The sequence below is a fragment of the Onychostruthus taczanowskii genome, unplaced genomic scaffold (genome assembly GCF_017590055.1).
Source record: "Onychostruthus taczanowskii isolate IOZ18803 unplaced genomic scaffold, ASM1759005v1 scaffold10, whole genome shotgun sequence".
Lineage (NCBI taxonomy): Eukaryota > Metazoa > Chordata > Aves > Passeriformes > Passeridae > Onychostruthus > Onychostruthus taczanowskii.
Genome location: NW_024496526.1, coordinates 2,950,787 through 2,963,653, shown reverse-complemented (window position 1 = coordinate 2,963,653; position 12,867 = coordinate 2,950,787). Strand labels below are relative to the sequence as shown.

The 12,867-nt window shown below is 57.6% G+C and overlaps 1 protein-coding gene across 14 annotated transcripts in view; it reads right to left on the bottom strand.

Annotated features, from left to right (window-relative positions):
• The window catches only part of TNS1 (tensin 1), a 55,115-nt gene that overhangs the window by 20,408 nt on the left and 21,840 nt on the right, over positions 1-12,867 (bottom strand). For 11 of the 14 annotated variants that reach the window (XM_041404745.1, XM_041404767.1, XM_041404756.1 and 8 more), the window contains 2 exons: positions 4,920-6,620; positions 2,461-2,541 (listed from right to left, as the gene is read on the bottom strand). In XM_041404745.1, the coding sequence (XP_041260679.1) occupies positions 2,461-2,541; positions 4,920-6,620 (1,782 nt within the window). The remainder of the gene's footprint in view (positions 1-2,460; positions 2,542-4,919; positions 6,621-12,867) is intronic. The other 3 variants (XM_041404703.1, XM_041404722.1, XM_041404734.1) reach the window with 1 other exon arrangement.

Sequence of the window (12,867 nt, the reverse complement as noted above, 5' to 3'; positions counted from 1 at the left end):
GAGGTGGCCTGGGTGCATTTCTAAATAATCAGCCCAGTGAATGGCAACAACAATAAAATCGCGGCTCGGGGGGAGAGGCGGCCAGGCTGCGAGGCGGGGGACTCGAGCCAACGGGGCTGGCTCCAGCCACAGAGGCGGCCTGGAAAATTCCACTAAGAGCAGCTTTGAAACACAACTCCCGATCCTTTCTGCAGGTGCTCACCGGCACGGGAGATGGCCATTAAAAAGACCCGTAGGGAGAACAGGGGGACCGAGAGGGTCCCTGGGAAGCTGTCTTGCAGGTATGGGCAGCATTACGTAGGGCCACCCCATATATTCTGTCCTGCTCTTCACTTTAAGGGAAGAAAAAAAAAGAAGAAACTGAAACCCGCAGTTGCAAGCACAAGGAAAAACAAGACATTGGGGGGGGGAAAAGCAAACTCTCATATTTTCTTTTTTTCCTTCCATTTTGTGTAATATGGGTTCTCCTGAACACAGCAGGAGCATCACCAGGAGCATCCCTTGGCCCACTCCAAAGTGAGCTGCAGGGCCCAAGCGCTTCAGAGAGGCAGGGACTGGCTCCCCGAGCTGTGCACGCCTGCCTTGCTCTGCAGTTTTCATTTGGGAAGCACTAAACACGGCAGATGGATGGAGCCTGGCTACCAGTGCACATCACGCATCTGCAGCATGGGACTCCCTCCCCTGCTCCGTCCCCAGGGCTTCACGTCACCTAACCACAGGGTGGTGGATATGGCCCATTGGGACACCCAGGAGCTCAGCAAGTCCTGGCTGCTCCACTCCCCAGACGTGGAAAGCGGTCGGGGCCACAGGGAGGGGAGGGAGGAGAAGGGAAAAAAGGGACTCATTGTTCAGGAGCGGAGAGTGGGAAACTTCACAGGCCGCCCGGAGCAAAGCCTGGAGGAAACCCAGGCTCTGAGCATGGCTCCCCCGACCCCCTGGGTGATTTATGGGATGGAAACTATGCTTGAAAAACAAACTCTCCTTTCCCCAGCTTGCTTTGCCCCCTCAGCAGACATGCAGCCTCCCTTAGCCACAGTACTGTCACTGGACTCCCAAGGACGCTGTGGCTGGCTGCAGGATGGCAGATTGCTGTTCACAAAAGGGGAGCAGCAGCCTGCACCCCACTCCTCACCCTCTCACCCAACACCTGCGGCACTGTCACTCCTGCTGCTGCTCATTTAAGTACCTAACCTAGTTCCAACCCACTGCCCTCAGACTCAGCACAGCTCTAGGGCTGGAAAGGGCAGGGAGCAAAACAGCTGGGGAAGGAGGAAACAGGAACGATGGCAAGCCCAGGTTATTTTGCAGCTGGGGAACCAGGTTTTAGGCCAAATCAGGAGGTAGCTGCTTTTAGGCCAGGAGACTCTAGAACCACTGCCAGACAAGAGCCAGGTGATATCCCCACAGTGGACAGGAGAGAACAAAGAAGCATCCCAAGGCCCTCAGGATGTCGAAAGGGACACAAAACATCCAGGGAAGAGAGATGCAAACTGACTCGCTGCCTGCATGAGGAACAGATGTTGTCCTGTGCTGCTGCTCACCAGAGCCCAACTCACCCCATCCTGGCACAGACTGCTCCCCACATCCTGCCTCATTACCCCAAACGGGTATGATAAAACACCTTACTCTGTGCTGAGGACTGGGAGGGTTCAAACTTCTTTGGGGAGAAACCCAAGGTGCCAGTGTGGAGAGAAAGGTCACACAGAAAGATGGTGACTCCCCAGCCCCACTCCATCCCCCACCTTGTCCTTGCCCTGCACAAGTGGGTGCACAACAACCACCAAGCAGGTCACCAGCACACATCACCCAGGGCAGACTCACCTTCAAGGAGCAGAAGTCACACTGTATAAAATCCAGCCTCAGCAGCCCCCGCCCTCCAGCTGCAGACCAAGACATGGGGATCCCTAAACTGATGTAGAAGAGACCCTCCTGGGCTGACAACTGGCTATATCTGGGTTCTGTGGAGCTGCACCCCAGCCCTTGCTTCCCAAGGGGGTGAGCCATGGTCAGGGCAAAGCTTGGAGGGGATGCAGCAAGGGTCCAGAACTGGCCCAGCACTGAAAATCCCACCAGCAAGCAGTGCCAGGCTTGGATGAGATGCAAAACCCAGCGTTGGCAGGGGAATCTGTACCCAGGGCCAGGGGCTCCCCCATCACTGGAGGAGCTCAATGGGAACCCTGACCATTACTCTGCTGAGAAAAGGGATCAATCCTGCATGGAAATAAGTCTCCTGAGCCTCCCTCCATCCCACATCCATGCAACACACAGATCACTCAGCATGCATAGAGGAGGAAGGAAGAATGAGAGGGAGGGAGCAAGGAAGGGGAAGGAGAGAGAAAAGATGGGAAAAGGAAGGAAGGATAAGAGAGGGGAAGAATGCAAGAGAGGGAAGGAGAAGGATGCATGGGGAAGGTTGGAGACAAGGAAGGAGGGAAAAGGAAGGAGGTGGAACGAACGAACCGGAGAAGGACCACTGCTGGCTCAGAGGAGGACGGGGGACTTTGGTGCTCTTGTTGAGTTCCCTGAGCTTGGCGTTGTACTCTGCCAGCATACCAGGACAGGGAGTGCAAGGAGGGTGGGAGGTCACAGAGGACAGACACAGTCCCCCACAGAGAGAGGAAGAGACAGACAGGACAAATGTCACAAGATACAACATGGGGGGGAGAGAGAGAGAAAGAGAAAATATTAGCTGGGATCCAACAGATGAGTCTGGGGTCATTTGGGGTCTGAAGGAGCTCGGTCTCTGCTTGGAGCTGCTTTTCCATCAGCCAACTTGCCTGGCTCTAGGCACCACGTAAACCCATATGGGAAATCAATGGTGGCTCCTAGTCATATACAGCCTCGTACAACACCACAATTGCCCCATCACCATCCTCTCAGGGGTGGCACCATGCAGGTCCCCTTCATCACAGAATGCTCAGGGCTGGGACAAGATGGGGTGACCCCAGATGCCTTGCTAGGAGATGAGAGGCTCTTAAAGGATGACAGGACCACCTCCCCTCTGTGGGGAGATGCTGGGCATGCCAGCGCTGCCCTGTGCCATCTCTTCCCCTCCATCACCAGTGGGAAAAAGGAATGGGAGCACTCCCCCACCAAGAACGGAGGAGGTGTGAGATGCTCCTCATCTCTGCGCCAGGACACGCAGGCAATTTATAGCAGCAGGGAATGTAAACAAACACGTCCATGCCCCACGGTCCCCGCTGGCCGTCCCCTCCCAGCGCTGGCTTCAGGACACCTCGTTCCCGCCAGAGGTCAGGCCACCCGCCTGCGCTGTCCCCACCTCGGCACAGAAGGCCCAGCTCCAGCAGAGACAGGTGGCCACAGGCTGGGGACCATCCCCCATATGCCTCTCTCCTCCCTGGGAAACCCAGTGGCTACAAGGGGATGACAGTGACCCCAGCCCAGCCCTGAGGACCTGACTCAAGGTTGGAAGATGATGTTTCTGGTAGACACCATCAAAAATCTATTTCCCACACACTGCAAATACTCTTCCTCCTCTCCTTAGAACTGTCTACCTTTCCAGCCTATTTTAATTCTTCATATGGGGCAGCAGAGGAGGGCAGGCATGTGCTGCTTATATTAAATCCAGACATACAGCGCAGTTTGGGCATCCATGTGTCCTTAGTAGGTTTGTATAAATTCTTTGCAAAAGCCCCATGACTCTTTGTGAATCTGATCTGGATGACAGAGGTCAGGTTCAGATGGATGCAAACTTCCTCCAACAACTCTATAACCCTCCTCAATCCCATTCTTGCCACTTGCACCCCTCCTGCCCCCCACCCTGTGACTCAGTCCCCACTCCTGGGAGGTTGATGCTGTTGGATTTTTCCAGCCAAGCCTTTTCCCCCTCCCTCTAATGCCGGGCGAGTTTCTGGACTGAGCACAGATTTGGAAGGGATGGACCTGCCAAGCCCCAGCATCACGAGTTGGCCCACAGCCCCAAACCCTTCCCAAATGTCACTCCACAATTGAACAACTGCAGCTGAAGCAGTGGGAAGGGAGGGCACCAAGCTGCCACAGCGCCATGGCACCTTCTCTCCAGGAGGCTGGGACACTCTTGTGTCCCCAAAGCCCCTAAGCTAGAGCTGCAGGAGGGCAGGGGATTGGTGGATGCAGCTTGCCCTCATCCAGCCACAGCACCGACACTCGGCAGTGCACCCAGCCAAGCACCAAACCTCTCTGGCAGGGCTGGGAAATGTCTTCCCAGCCCCTGACCACTGTCCCACAGCTAGGTCCAGATTCAAACCACCCTGGGCCAAGCTGGGCAGAATTACAGCTGACAGACAAAAGCCTAGTTCCCAAAAGCCTAGTCCCCACTCCAGCAGCACCCCTGCTGCCCAGGAAGGAGGTCCAAGCACTAAACCCAGCAAACCAGGGGAAAAAGAAGAGACTGAAATCAGGGATGAACATAGCGACATCAAACACAAGGCAAGTGAAGTTCTCTGCTGGGACATTACACCAGATCACACTCCAGGCAGGGAGAACAAAATGTCCAAGTGGGGTCCAGACAGGACAGCCAGAGATGAAAATATTTTCCCAAACTCTCCATATTCTCCCCAAAAGAAAGATATTCCCCTGAGATCCAGTGACTAGCCCCACCACCGGGGACAGACCAGCCCTGTTACCCCAACAGGATGGGGGGGATTTGACACCCTCAGCCACCCCTTCCCACCTCTGGGCAATGCTGCTGCAGACAGCAAGCTACAAAGGAGGATCTCAGCAAAGAAGAGCTGCACAGGCTACTCCCCTGCCCTGCATGTCTCCATGGCAGGTGGCTCAGTCCCAAGCCCAGATCCAGCACAGACAAGGAGTTTCCACATCACTTATCCCCAGCCCTACCATGCATGCCACCCCTGTGTGCTCCAGCACCTTGGGACATGCAATCCTCCCCATCCCCCCAAGGAACCAAAGGATCCTACCTGCCACCCTGTGGGCCACCAGGCCCTCCAGATTCAAGGGCTCTTCTGCCGACCTCGACAGGTCTTCATAGCTCTCCGGTCCCTTCAGGGGCATCTGGTTTTGTGCTGGGACGGTGGGGGAAGGTGGGGAGGAGGTGAGTTGCTGCTGAGACCCCACGGGGCTGTAGCACGAGGTGCTGAGTGGGGCACTGCCCATCTGTGCTCCGGCTGGGGCATGGCTGTAGCTCCTGGGCTCTGGCAGCGGTGCCAGCTGGTAGCTGTAGGGTGAATAGGTTTCCCTATAATCATGCACCCCATAGTCCAGCTCTCCGGGAGAATAAGCTTTGCTCCCGGGCTCAGAGACCACGGGGCTCACGGACGTGCCAAAGGACCTCGGCTGGGCCACCTGTGGAGTTGGCCGGGCGTAGAGACCAGCGATGGGCTGGCTCGAAAGGGAGGAGGGCAGGGGTCCGGCCGGCTTGTCCTGACGGGAGGTGGCAGGCACACTCTGCGACTTGTGGACGGCAGGTGCGAGGTCCAGCATGAGGACATCCAGTGCTTCAATGGACTGCTCAATCTCCCGGCGAGAGGGCGCCCGGGGGAATTCAGGCATGCTGTGGCTGTGTGGGGGCACCGTCTGCAGCGGGCTGGGCTGGGGGCTGCAGCTAGAGATGCTGGGGCTGTGGCTCTCCATGCCACCCTCCTGCAGCCGGGAAGGTGGCCGGCTTCCTCCTTGCTGTTGCCAGGAATTCAAGCCCCTCTGCACAGCCTCCCGGCTGCTGGTACTGCGAGCCGGGGCCTGGGGCAGCGCCGGGTTCGTGTCGTACTTGGCAGTGTCCACTGCCGGGAAGGACCGGGAGCGGTAGGTTCCGGGGTGCTCGTAGGCATACAGGTAGGGCTGGGAGCTGGGCAGTGGCTGAGGCTGGAGCCACCCTGGGGCGTGGGAGCCCGGCAGGCGCTGTGGGTAGCCACCCAGGTGCTCCTGAGTGGATGCCGAGGGCCGCAAGGAAGGCAGCGTGTCACGGAGGTGGTGGCCCATCAGGGTGTTCTGGTTGTTGTAGGGGTAGCCACCGTTGGAGAGCGGCTCGCCATCGTACAGCCCCTCCTTCAGCAGCTTCTCAGCCCCATTGCAGCTCGAGGGGCCATTGGGCAGGGAGGACAGGCTGCCCACCCGAGGTGCCTCCTGGTAGCCGGTCTCACTGGCAGTGGTGGTGCCATCCAAGGAGGACAGCGTGCCCAGGCTGCCCACACTGTGCCCATCTTGGTTGGGCAGCTCATCATCCAAGATATCCGTCTCCCGCTCGGCCACCAGTGCTGCGGCATTCCCGTTGACGTGCACCTGAGCCGGCACCACGTGGCGGCCCGGCATGGTGGGCAGGCGTGCCGGCACGGGGCCGGGCACGTGGTTGTGCATGGGTGGCGCACTCTCCAAGCCAAAGCCAACAAGGAGACGATCCAGCTCCTGCTTCTCCTCAGGACTCAGCACCGCCTGGCCACTGGGTGCCCCGGTCACCCCCGGCTCATCGGTCCGGTCGGTCTTGGTGGAGGCGGTGGAGTTGCCCGAGTCGCTGCTCACTGAGAGTGTGTGCTCGACGTGGTTGGGTGCTGCCGAGAGCGGGAGTCGGGCAGCGTTGACGGCACCGGTGCTGCCGTGAAGGGAGTCTTTCTTCTTCACTTTAGCGTAGAGGCTCCCATCCAGGGGCCCTTGTGTGTGCCCAACCTCTGCAAGGGGAGAAACGAACACGAGACCCCAGATCAATTGCTGGCTCTCTGCACGGAGCTAATGGGTCCCATTAGCCGGTGATTTCGATTTCTTCCGTGTGCCAGAACACTTAACGACCAGCATCGATGTCTCCTCGGCACCCTCCACACTCCCACCGGCGCCACCATGCAGAGACATCGCAGCCAGGTCCTCCCCAACCCCATGCTCCCACAGCCCCCCACTTCGCCAGCAAGCGCTGCCTGCTCCACTGGGATTCACCAAATATCCCGTGCGCTATTTCCAGGCATCATTCCTGGCAATTCTCCTCCATGGTTGGTAGGGGCCGGGGCTACCCACACAGTCAGCGATCGCTGCTCCGCAGGGCTCATCCAGCCTCAAAGGGCCATGTGGCACCAGGGAGGCAGAAAGGGAGGGTGGAGGAGATGCACCACAGCCGTAGGAGGACGGGTGGAGGCAATCACTATGTGGCCTCGTAGCTCTTTGTGTCTCCAGCTGGATGGATGTACTCAGCCCACGGGTGAAGGACAGATGAACCACAGACCCACCTTTCCTCCCCCTGCCCACTCTCCTCCCAGATAATGCACGGATCCAGCCACACAGACATCCTTGACTTTTTCTTCCCTGGCTACAGACCAGCTCCCACCCTTTCTGTTCTTTCCCTTCCCTCTCTCAGACCAGGTCAACCTGCCCTAAAGCTTCCACACTGACAGTGCCACAGTCCAACCCTGAACATGCAGCATCTCCTCCTCATGCAGGAAGGTCCTGGCACAGTGATTCAAGTCCAGTGTGGGCAGCTGGCTCTGCTCCACAGCTCCAAAAGGCTGGGGGGCAGCCAGGGCATGGCATCATCACCAGTAATCCGGCCCTTCAGTTCTGAGCCCCCCAGCTTCCATCACACCTGTCAGCACCAACACCAAAACCAGCTCCACCCCTTAAACCTTTCCAAGTGGGGCAGACAGATTTTGGGGATCCAGAGGGACCTTGGCCACTGACAGCAATGGGAATAGTTCCCAAGCTACATCTCCCCCCGCCAGAGCTGCACAGCACGGACCAGGCTGCAGACTCTTGTTTTTCCAGCTCCCTGACGAGGTTTCCTGGAAGGTCCCGCGAGCAGTGTTAAACACTTTCTTTTGGAGGAAAAAATGACTCTTCCCTGGCGGGGGGCCAGGCAGCTGACTCAGGGACGGAAGACGGCCCTAACACGATAGTGTGAAATCAGAGCGGTCCTATCTGCAAGCAAAACACTTCCGAGCCGAGCCGGGACAGCTTAACCAGTCCCACGCCGCCGCACCCGCACCCCGGCAGCTCCCACTCCAGCAACCCGCCTCACCACAAAGCACAGGAGGGTAATAACACTGAGCCCAAGTCCTACAAAGTCAGAGCCCTCTCCTTGTTGCTGATTTTCCACTCCTGAATCCCCACTGGCAGTATCCCAAGAGGGCAGTTGAGCCCCAAAGCCTCCCGTTGGCTTGAAGATGTCTCAGGACCAGGCAGCAAGGTCCTCTCTGGGCACTTGGTAGGGGAAAGAGTGAGAATTTCTCCCAGAGACTCAGAGCTTCTTCATCCAGCCAGTAAAGCCAGGAGCCAGTAGCATTTGTCTCCACAACACCTCCCATACTGGGGAAAAGGGTAAGAGAGGGAGGGAAGCCCTTTCCGTGGAGGGAAAAAGAGAAAAACAGCATATCCAGGGGCAGTGTCAATGCTGGACAGGCTGAGACACTGCCTGGAGATGGGGGAAAGGCACAGCCCTCCTGTCTGAAAGACAGTGATGGTGCTGGCTGGTCTCAAGAAACAGGGCAAAAGCCAGGATGGGGGCTGGGAAAACAACGGCAGAGGAATAGAAAGGAAAAGGGAATAAATAAATATAAATGTAGCCATGTGGTGCCAAGGGAGAAAATAGACAGGAAAGGCTTTAATTACTCTTTGGGCTGGGTACTGCCCCACGGCTGGGAGAAATGTCTCCAAGAGACGTCAGGATGGGGCACAATGCAGTTCACGGCAGAGACAGAAAGCCCCAACTGCTATGTCCCACCTTCCCTAGAACCTCTGATGAGGAGAGGACATAGGGGGGCTGGTGGCCACCCCCACCCTGAGAGCAGTACCAGGGTAGTAAGCAAGGAGCAGCTTGTGACAGCTGAGCCATCAGCCAAGCCCTTGTCCTACGGTTGCTCTGCCCCACACATGATTGTTTATCCTGTCCTCAACCCTATGTACGTCCTGGGCTCTGATGCCATGAGACAAATCCTGCTATTTGCTGCCACTCCGAAGCCTCCTCCACTATCCCTGGGCCACACTATCTCTCATATGACTATATGACTTTGTCACCCAAGAAGCTGAAAATAAAATAAAATAAAATAAAAGCAAAACCAAAAACTAAGGGATAATGGAACAGAACGCCTTAGCCAAACCAGCCACCCTCAAAGCAGCAGGCCCTCAGCACCCCATTTGCAAAGAGTCTGCAGCTCCCAGCAAGGTCAGATTTCATCCCTGAAGGTCGGAGTAGCTCCTGCCTGGCAGACTGTGCCACCCCATCGTGGGCTGGGTTTGCCCTGGGCTCAGCCCCGGACGCAGCTCTGCCATAGCTCTATCTGCTCCAGCTGTATGGAGGCAGCTGCGGGGAGCACCGAGCCCAGCCTGGTCCCAGCCCTGCTGCCAGGCTCGCTGCCCTAGAGGAGAAATGCTCTGTCCTCTCTCTCCAGCACCCTGTGGCTACAGCCAGTAAAAAAACTGGTCCAGGACAAGTGTGACAGTACCGAAGGGGTGAGCTCGCGTCCCCAAAACCCCAAATCCTGCCCACGGCTCTACACCGGTGCAGAAGATGAGGCTGAGGCACCACCGTGTCTCCCCCTGCCTGCCCCCAGCAGCATCCCACCTGCTGCCTCCACTCCCCACCCAGAGTTCTGGCCCCAATGCATTTGTGGAGCATCAGCCCGCAGGGAAGACCCTGGGGTCCCGGGACCTTTTGTAGGATGTAGGTGTGAGCAGAATCTCACAGGGAAGAGTTTAGCCTCCTTATCTCTGGTTTCATCCTGTAACCAGATAGGACGGCGCGGAGCAACCCCAGTCCAAGCCGTGGGTCACCACAACCATGAATTCACCACCCAGCCCACAGACCAAAGAGAAGCAAAGTCAGGACTTACCAAAGGGATGGGGATTAAAAGATCCGAGGCGAAGGGAAGGAGCAGGCAGCAAAATCCCTTTCCTTCACCCCTTCCAGCACCAGAGCCTTCCAGGGGCGCCCGGTGTGGTGGCAGCTCCAACGGCGTCCACAGCCAGCCCCGTGTGTCCGTCCAGGACAGGAGCCGACGGCCTGGAGCTGGCTCGGGCTGGCGTTTGTCCCTTTGGCTTTGCTTTCCCTCTCGGAGGGAGCTATTCCCTTCCAGCGCCGTGTCCCGCGGGGCCGCGACAGGGGTACCCGGACGGCGGCGGGGCTCCGGAAGGGGTGGGATACGGGGATCCCCGGGACACGGGGAGCTGGAGGACAGGATGGAGGAGCCGAAGGTGGGGGAGGCCGGAGGATGGAGGCGAGGAGGTGCGGCTGTGCTGCCCTCCGCCCCAGACCACACAGGGACCACAGGGAGGAGCGGGAGGGGAAGGGGAGCGGCGCGGGGAGAGCGGCGGGGCCGCCCAAGCTCCAGCCCCAGCCCGAGTTAACCTCAGTGAGGTGCGGAGAGGGTGGGAGCCATGGAGGGAGGACAGCCAGACAGACAGCTTCCAGCTATGAATATTAACTACTTCCTCCACAGGCAGGGCTCCGCCGCGTTAACTGTTTCCTAGGCAGGACAGACAGCCGGACAGCTGGACAGCCTGCCCACCTTGCACCGTCCACTGAGCATCACCCTGCTGGGTGACCCCCTCCTTTGAGACACCCAGCCCTGCCCAGCCCCTGTGTGCATGTGTCACACCTGTCCCTAAAGAGCAGCGACACATTCAGGGTGGAGATGTCCTCCCAAACCACACATGATGCTGAAACCCAGACGGGTCTGCAAATTCAAGTGTCTTGCTGGAGACTTGAGTTTCTCCATCTGAAATAACTACACAGCTAAATAGGGGTGGAAACCATCCATGGACAAGCCACCGACCCTGCCAACCCATTTTCACAATCCTCTTGCCTGCCCTGCCAGTGCCACGAGCAAAGCACGGACATTCCAGCCCTCTTTTCAGGATGTACACACTGCCCTGCTCTATGACAGGAGGTATGGCATGATCCTATCCACTCCAGAGCTCTCTGAGACCAAACTGCTCCACCCTAAGCAAAATCCATGCTGGAATGGTGCTCACAATTTGCTCGTCCAGGTGACAGCAAGCCCACCCCACATCCAGGCCCCTGCCTGAACCCATGCTCAGGACTCCACTCCTCAACTGATCCAATATACTCAGCAAAACGTGAGGCTCCCTCCACTCTAATCCCCCAAACCGCGTGTTTCCCACACCCCCATGGATGACGGCAGGGGATGAGAGCAGTGTTTCCAGCCGGCCCCCTGACTCACAGCCCTGTTTGCTCCCAGATGCTACCACACGCCAAGCCAGCGTCCTTCCAAAACCTCCAAAGTTTGCTTATTTTTTGTCCTGGCTGTCTCAGCTGCAGGAGAAGAGAGACAGAGCTCCCCACTCCTGCCATGGGACAACCTCAGCCCTAAGCACAGAACTGCTACAAGTTTTGACTTCAAGGACAGTTTAAAGGGGGAAGAGAAAGGGCTGAGTTTCTACCAGCTGGTCTCTCTTTCCTTGTGACCCAGCCCTGCCTGGTTCCCGCTCCCAGTGGGAACAACCCCCACCCCCCACCCTACATGACAACCCCAAATACCAGGTCAGAGGACAGATCCTGCCCTGGGAATAGCCACACTCCAGCTGAAATATCTACCCAAGCCTGTAGATGCTCCAGCATTTCACCCATGGGGAATAATCAGAAGCAAGGGGGACACTCCCTGTGAATTCCCATCCAGCCTGTGCAGATCCCCACTGCCCTCCAAAATGCCCACCTCAACAAACCCTTACCTTGCAGCAGCTGGAGCAGAGAGTAGCGGAGAGGAGCAGAATAAGGAAGGGGAAGTGAATTCCTTCAGCTTTAGTCAGCTGGTGAAGGCAAGACGAGAGTCACTGGCCCCCCTCCCCACCAAGCCTGGCCTAAGGACCGATCCAGCCACCAGGAGAGAGCAGCAGCCTGCCAGCATCTCCAGCAATGGATTTAACAGCTCTGGCCTGGACCATTTGTATCTCCACCTCTGCACAGCCTGGCCTGCCCTCCTGGGCAGCCTCAGCCCCTCCTGATAAGTGGGACAGGATTTGACCCAACTAGAAAAAGTGTACCCCATGAGATGCTGGTCCTCCTGGGGGACAAAGAGATGACAGCGACCCTATTGAGGGGCTTTCTCCTGCACAGAAAAGAGCAGGATTGGCATCCAGCTCCATTTGTGAGGCTCCAGGACCCCTGACCTATGCCATGCCAATTGTAGTTCAGGCTCTGATGCGACCTCCCCTCACTGGAAGGGTGGGATGCTCATCCCAGTCCCCACCCCAGGCAGCCCGGCCCTGTGAGTGGGGATGTATGGGAAGACAGGGATGAGCTGCAGGGGAGCCCTATGCCAGAACCATGACTCAGGTAGGGATTTAGCAACTCTCTCACAGATGTTGGATTTGGCCAGGCCCTGGCCACTCTCTTCCCAGCCTGGTAAAGAGACAGGGCAGGTAGTGCCAGCCCAGGGTGGGTTGAAGGACCAGTGGTTACAGGGAGCTGCTGTAACCATTTCACATTTTCTCACACCATCCCAGGATGGCAGAGCTTGGGGTCCCTCCACAACTGTCACACATCCCAGTTTACACTGCCCAGACCCTGAGGACATGTCCACTGACTCCATGCTAGCCCCAGCACCCTGTTCTCCATCAGCACTGGTTTTCTAAGCAAAACCAAACCAGGCCATAAATTATCTCCAGACAGAGTTACAGCATCTGCAGTACCCCAAAATTTCTTTGCAGTGATCCTCCAACCAGCTGCAAGCCCAGCAGTGCCACATCCAGCTGCCAGCCTCCTCCTGCCTCTCTGGAGACAGCTCGGCATCCCAAGGAGAGCTACCACAGTGCCGGCAACCGCAAAATCAGCCAGAGGATGAAGCATGCCATCACCTCCCTTCAGCCTTCAAACACCCTCAGCCAATGGGGACTGCAGCAAGAACCTGCCAAGCAGCCACCACTGACCCCAAAGCTCCTTCAAGCAGGAGGAAGGAGGGCAGGTGGAGCACTTGCCTT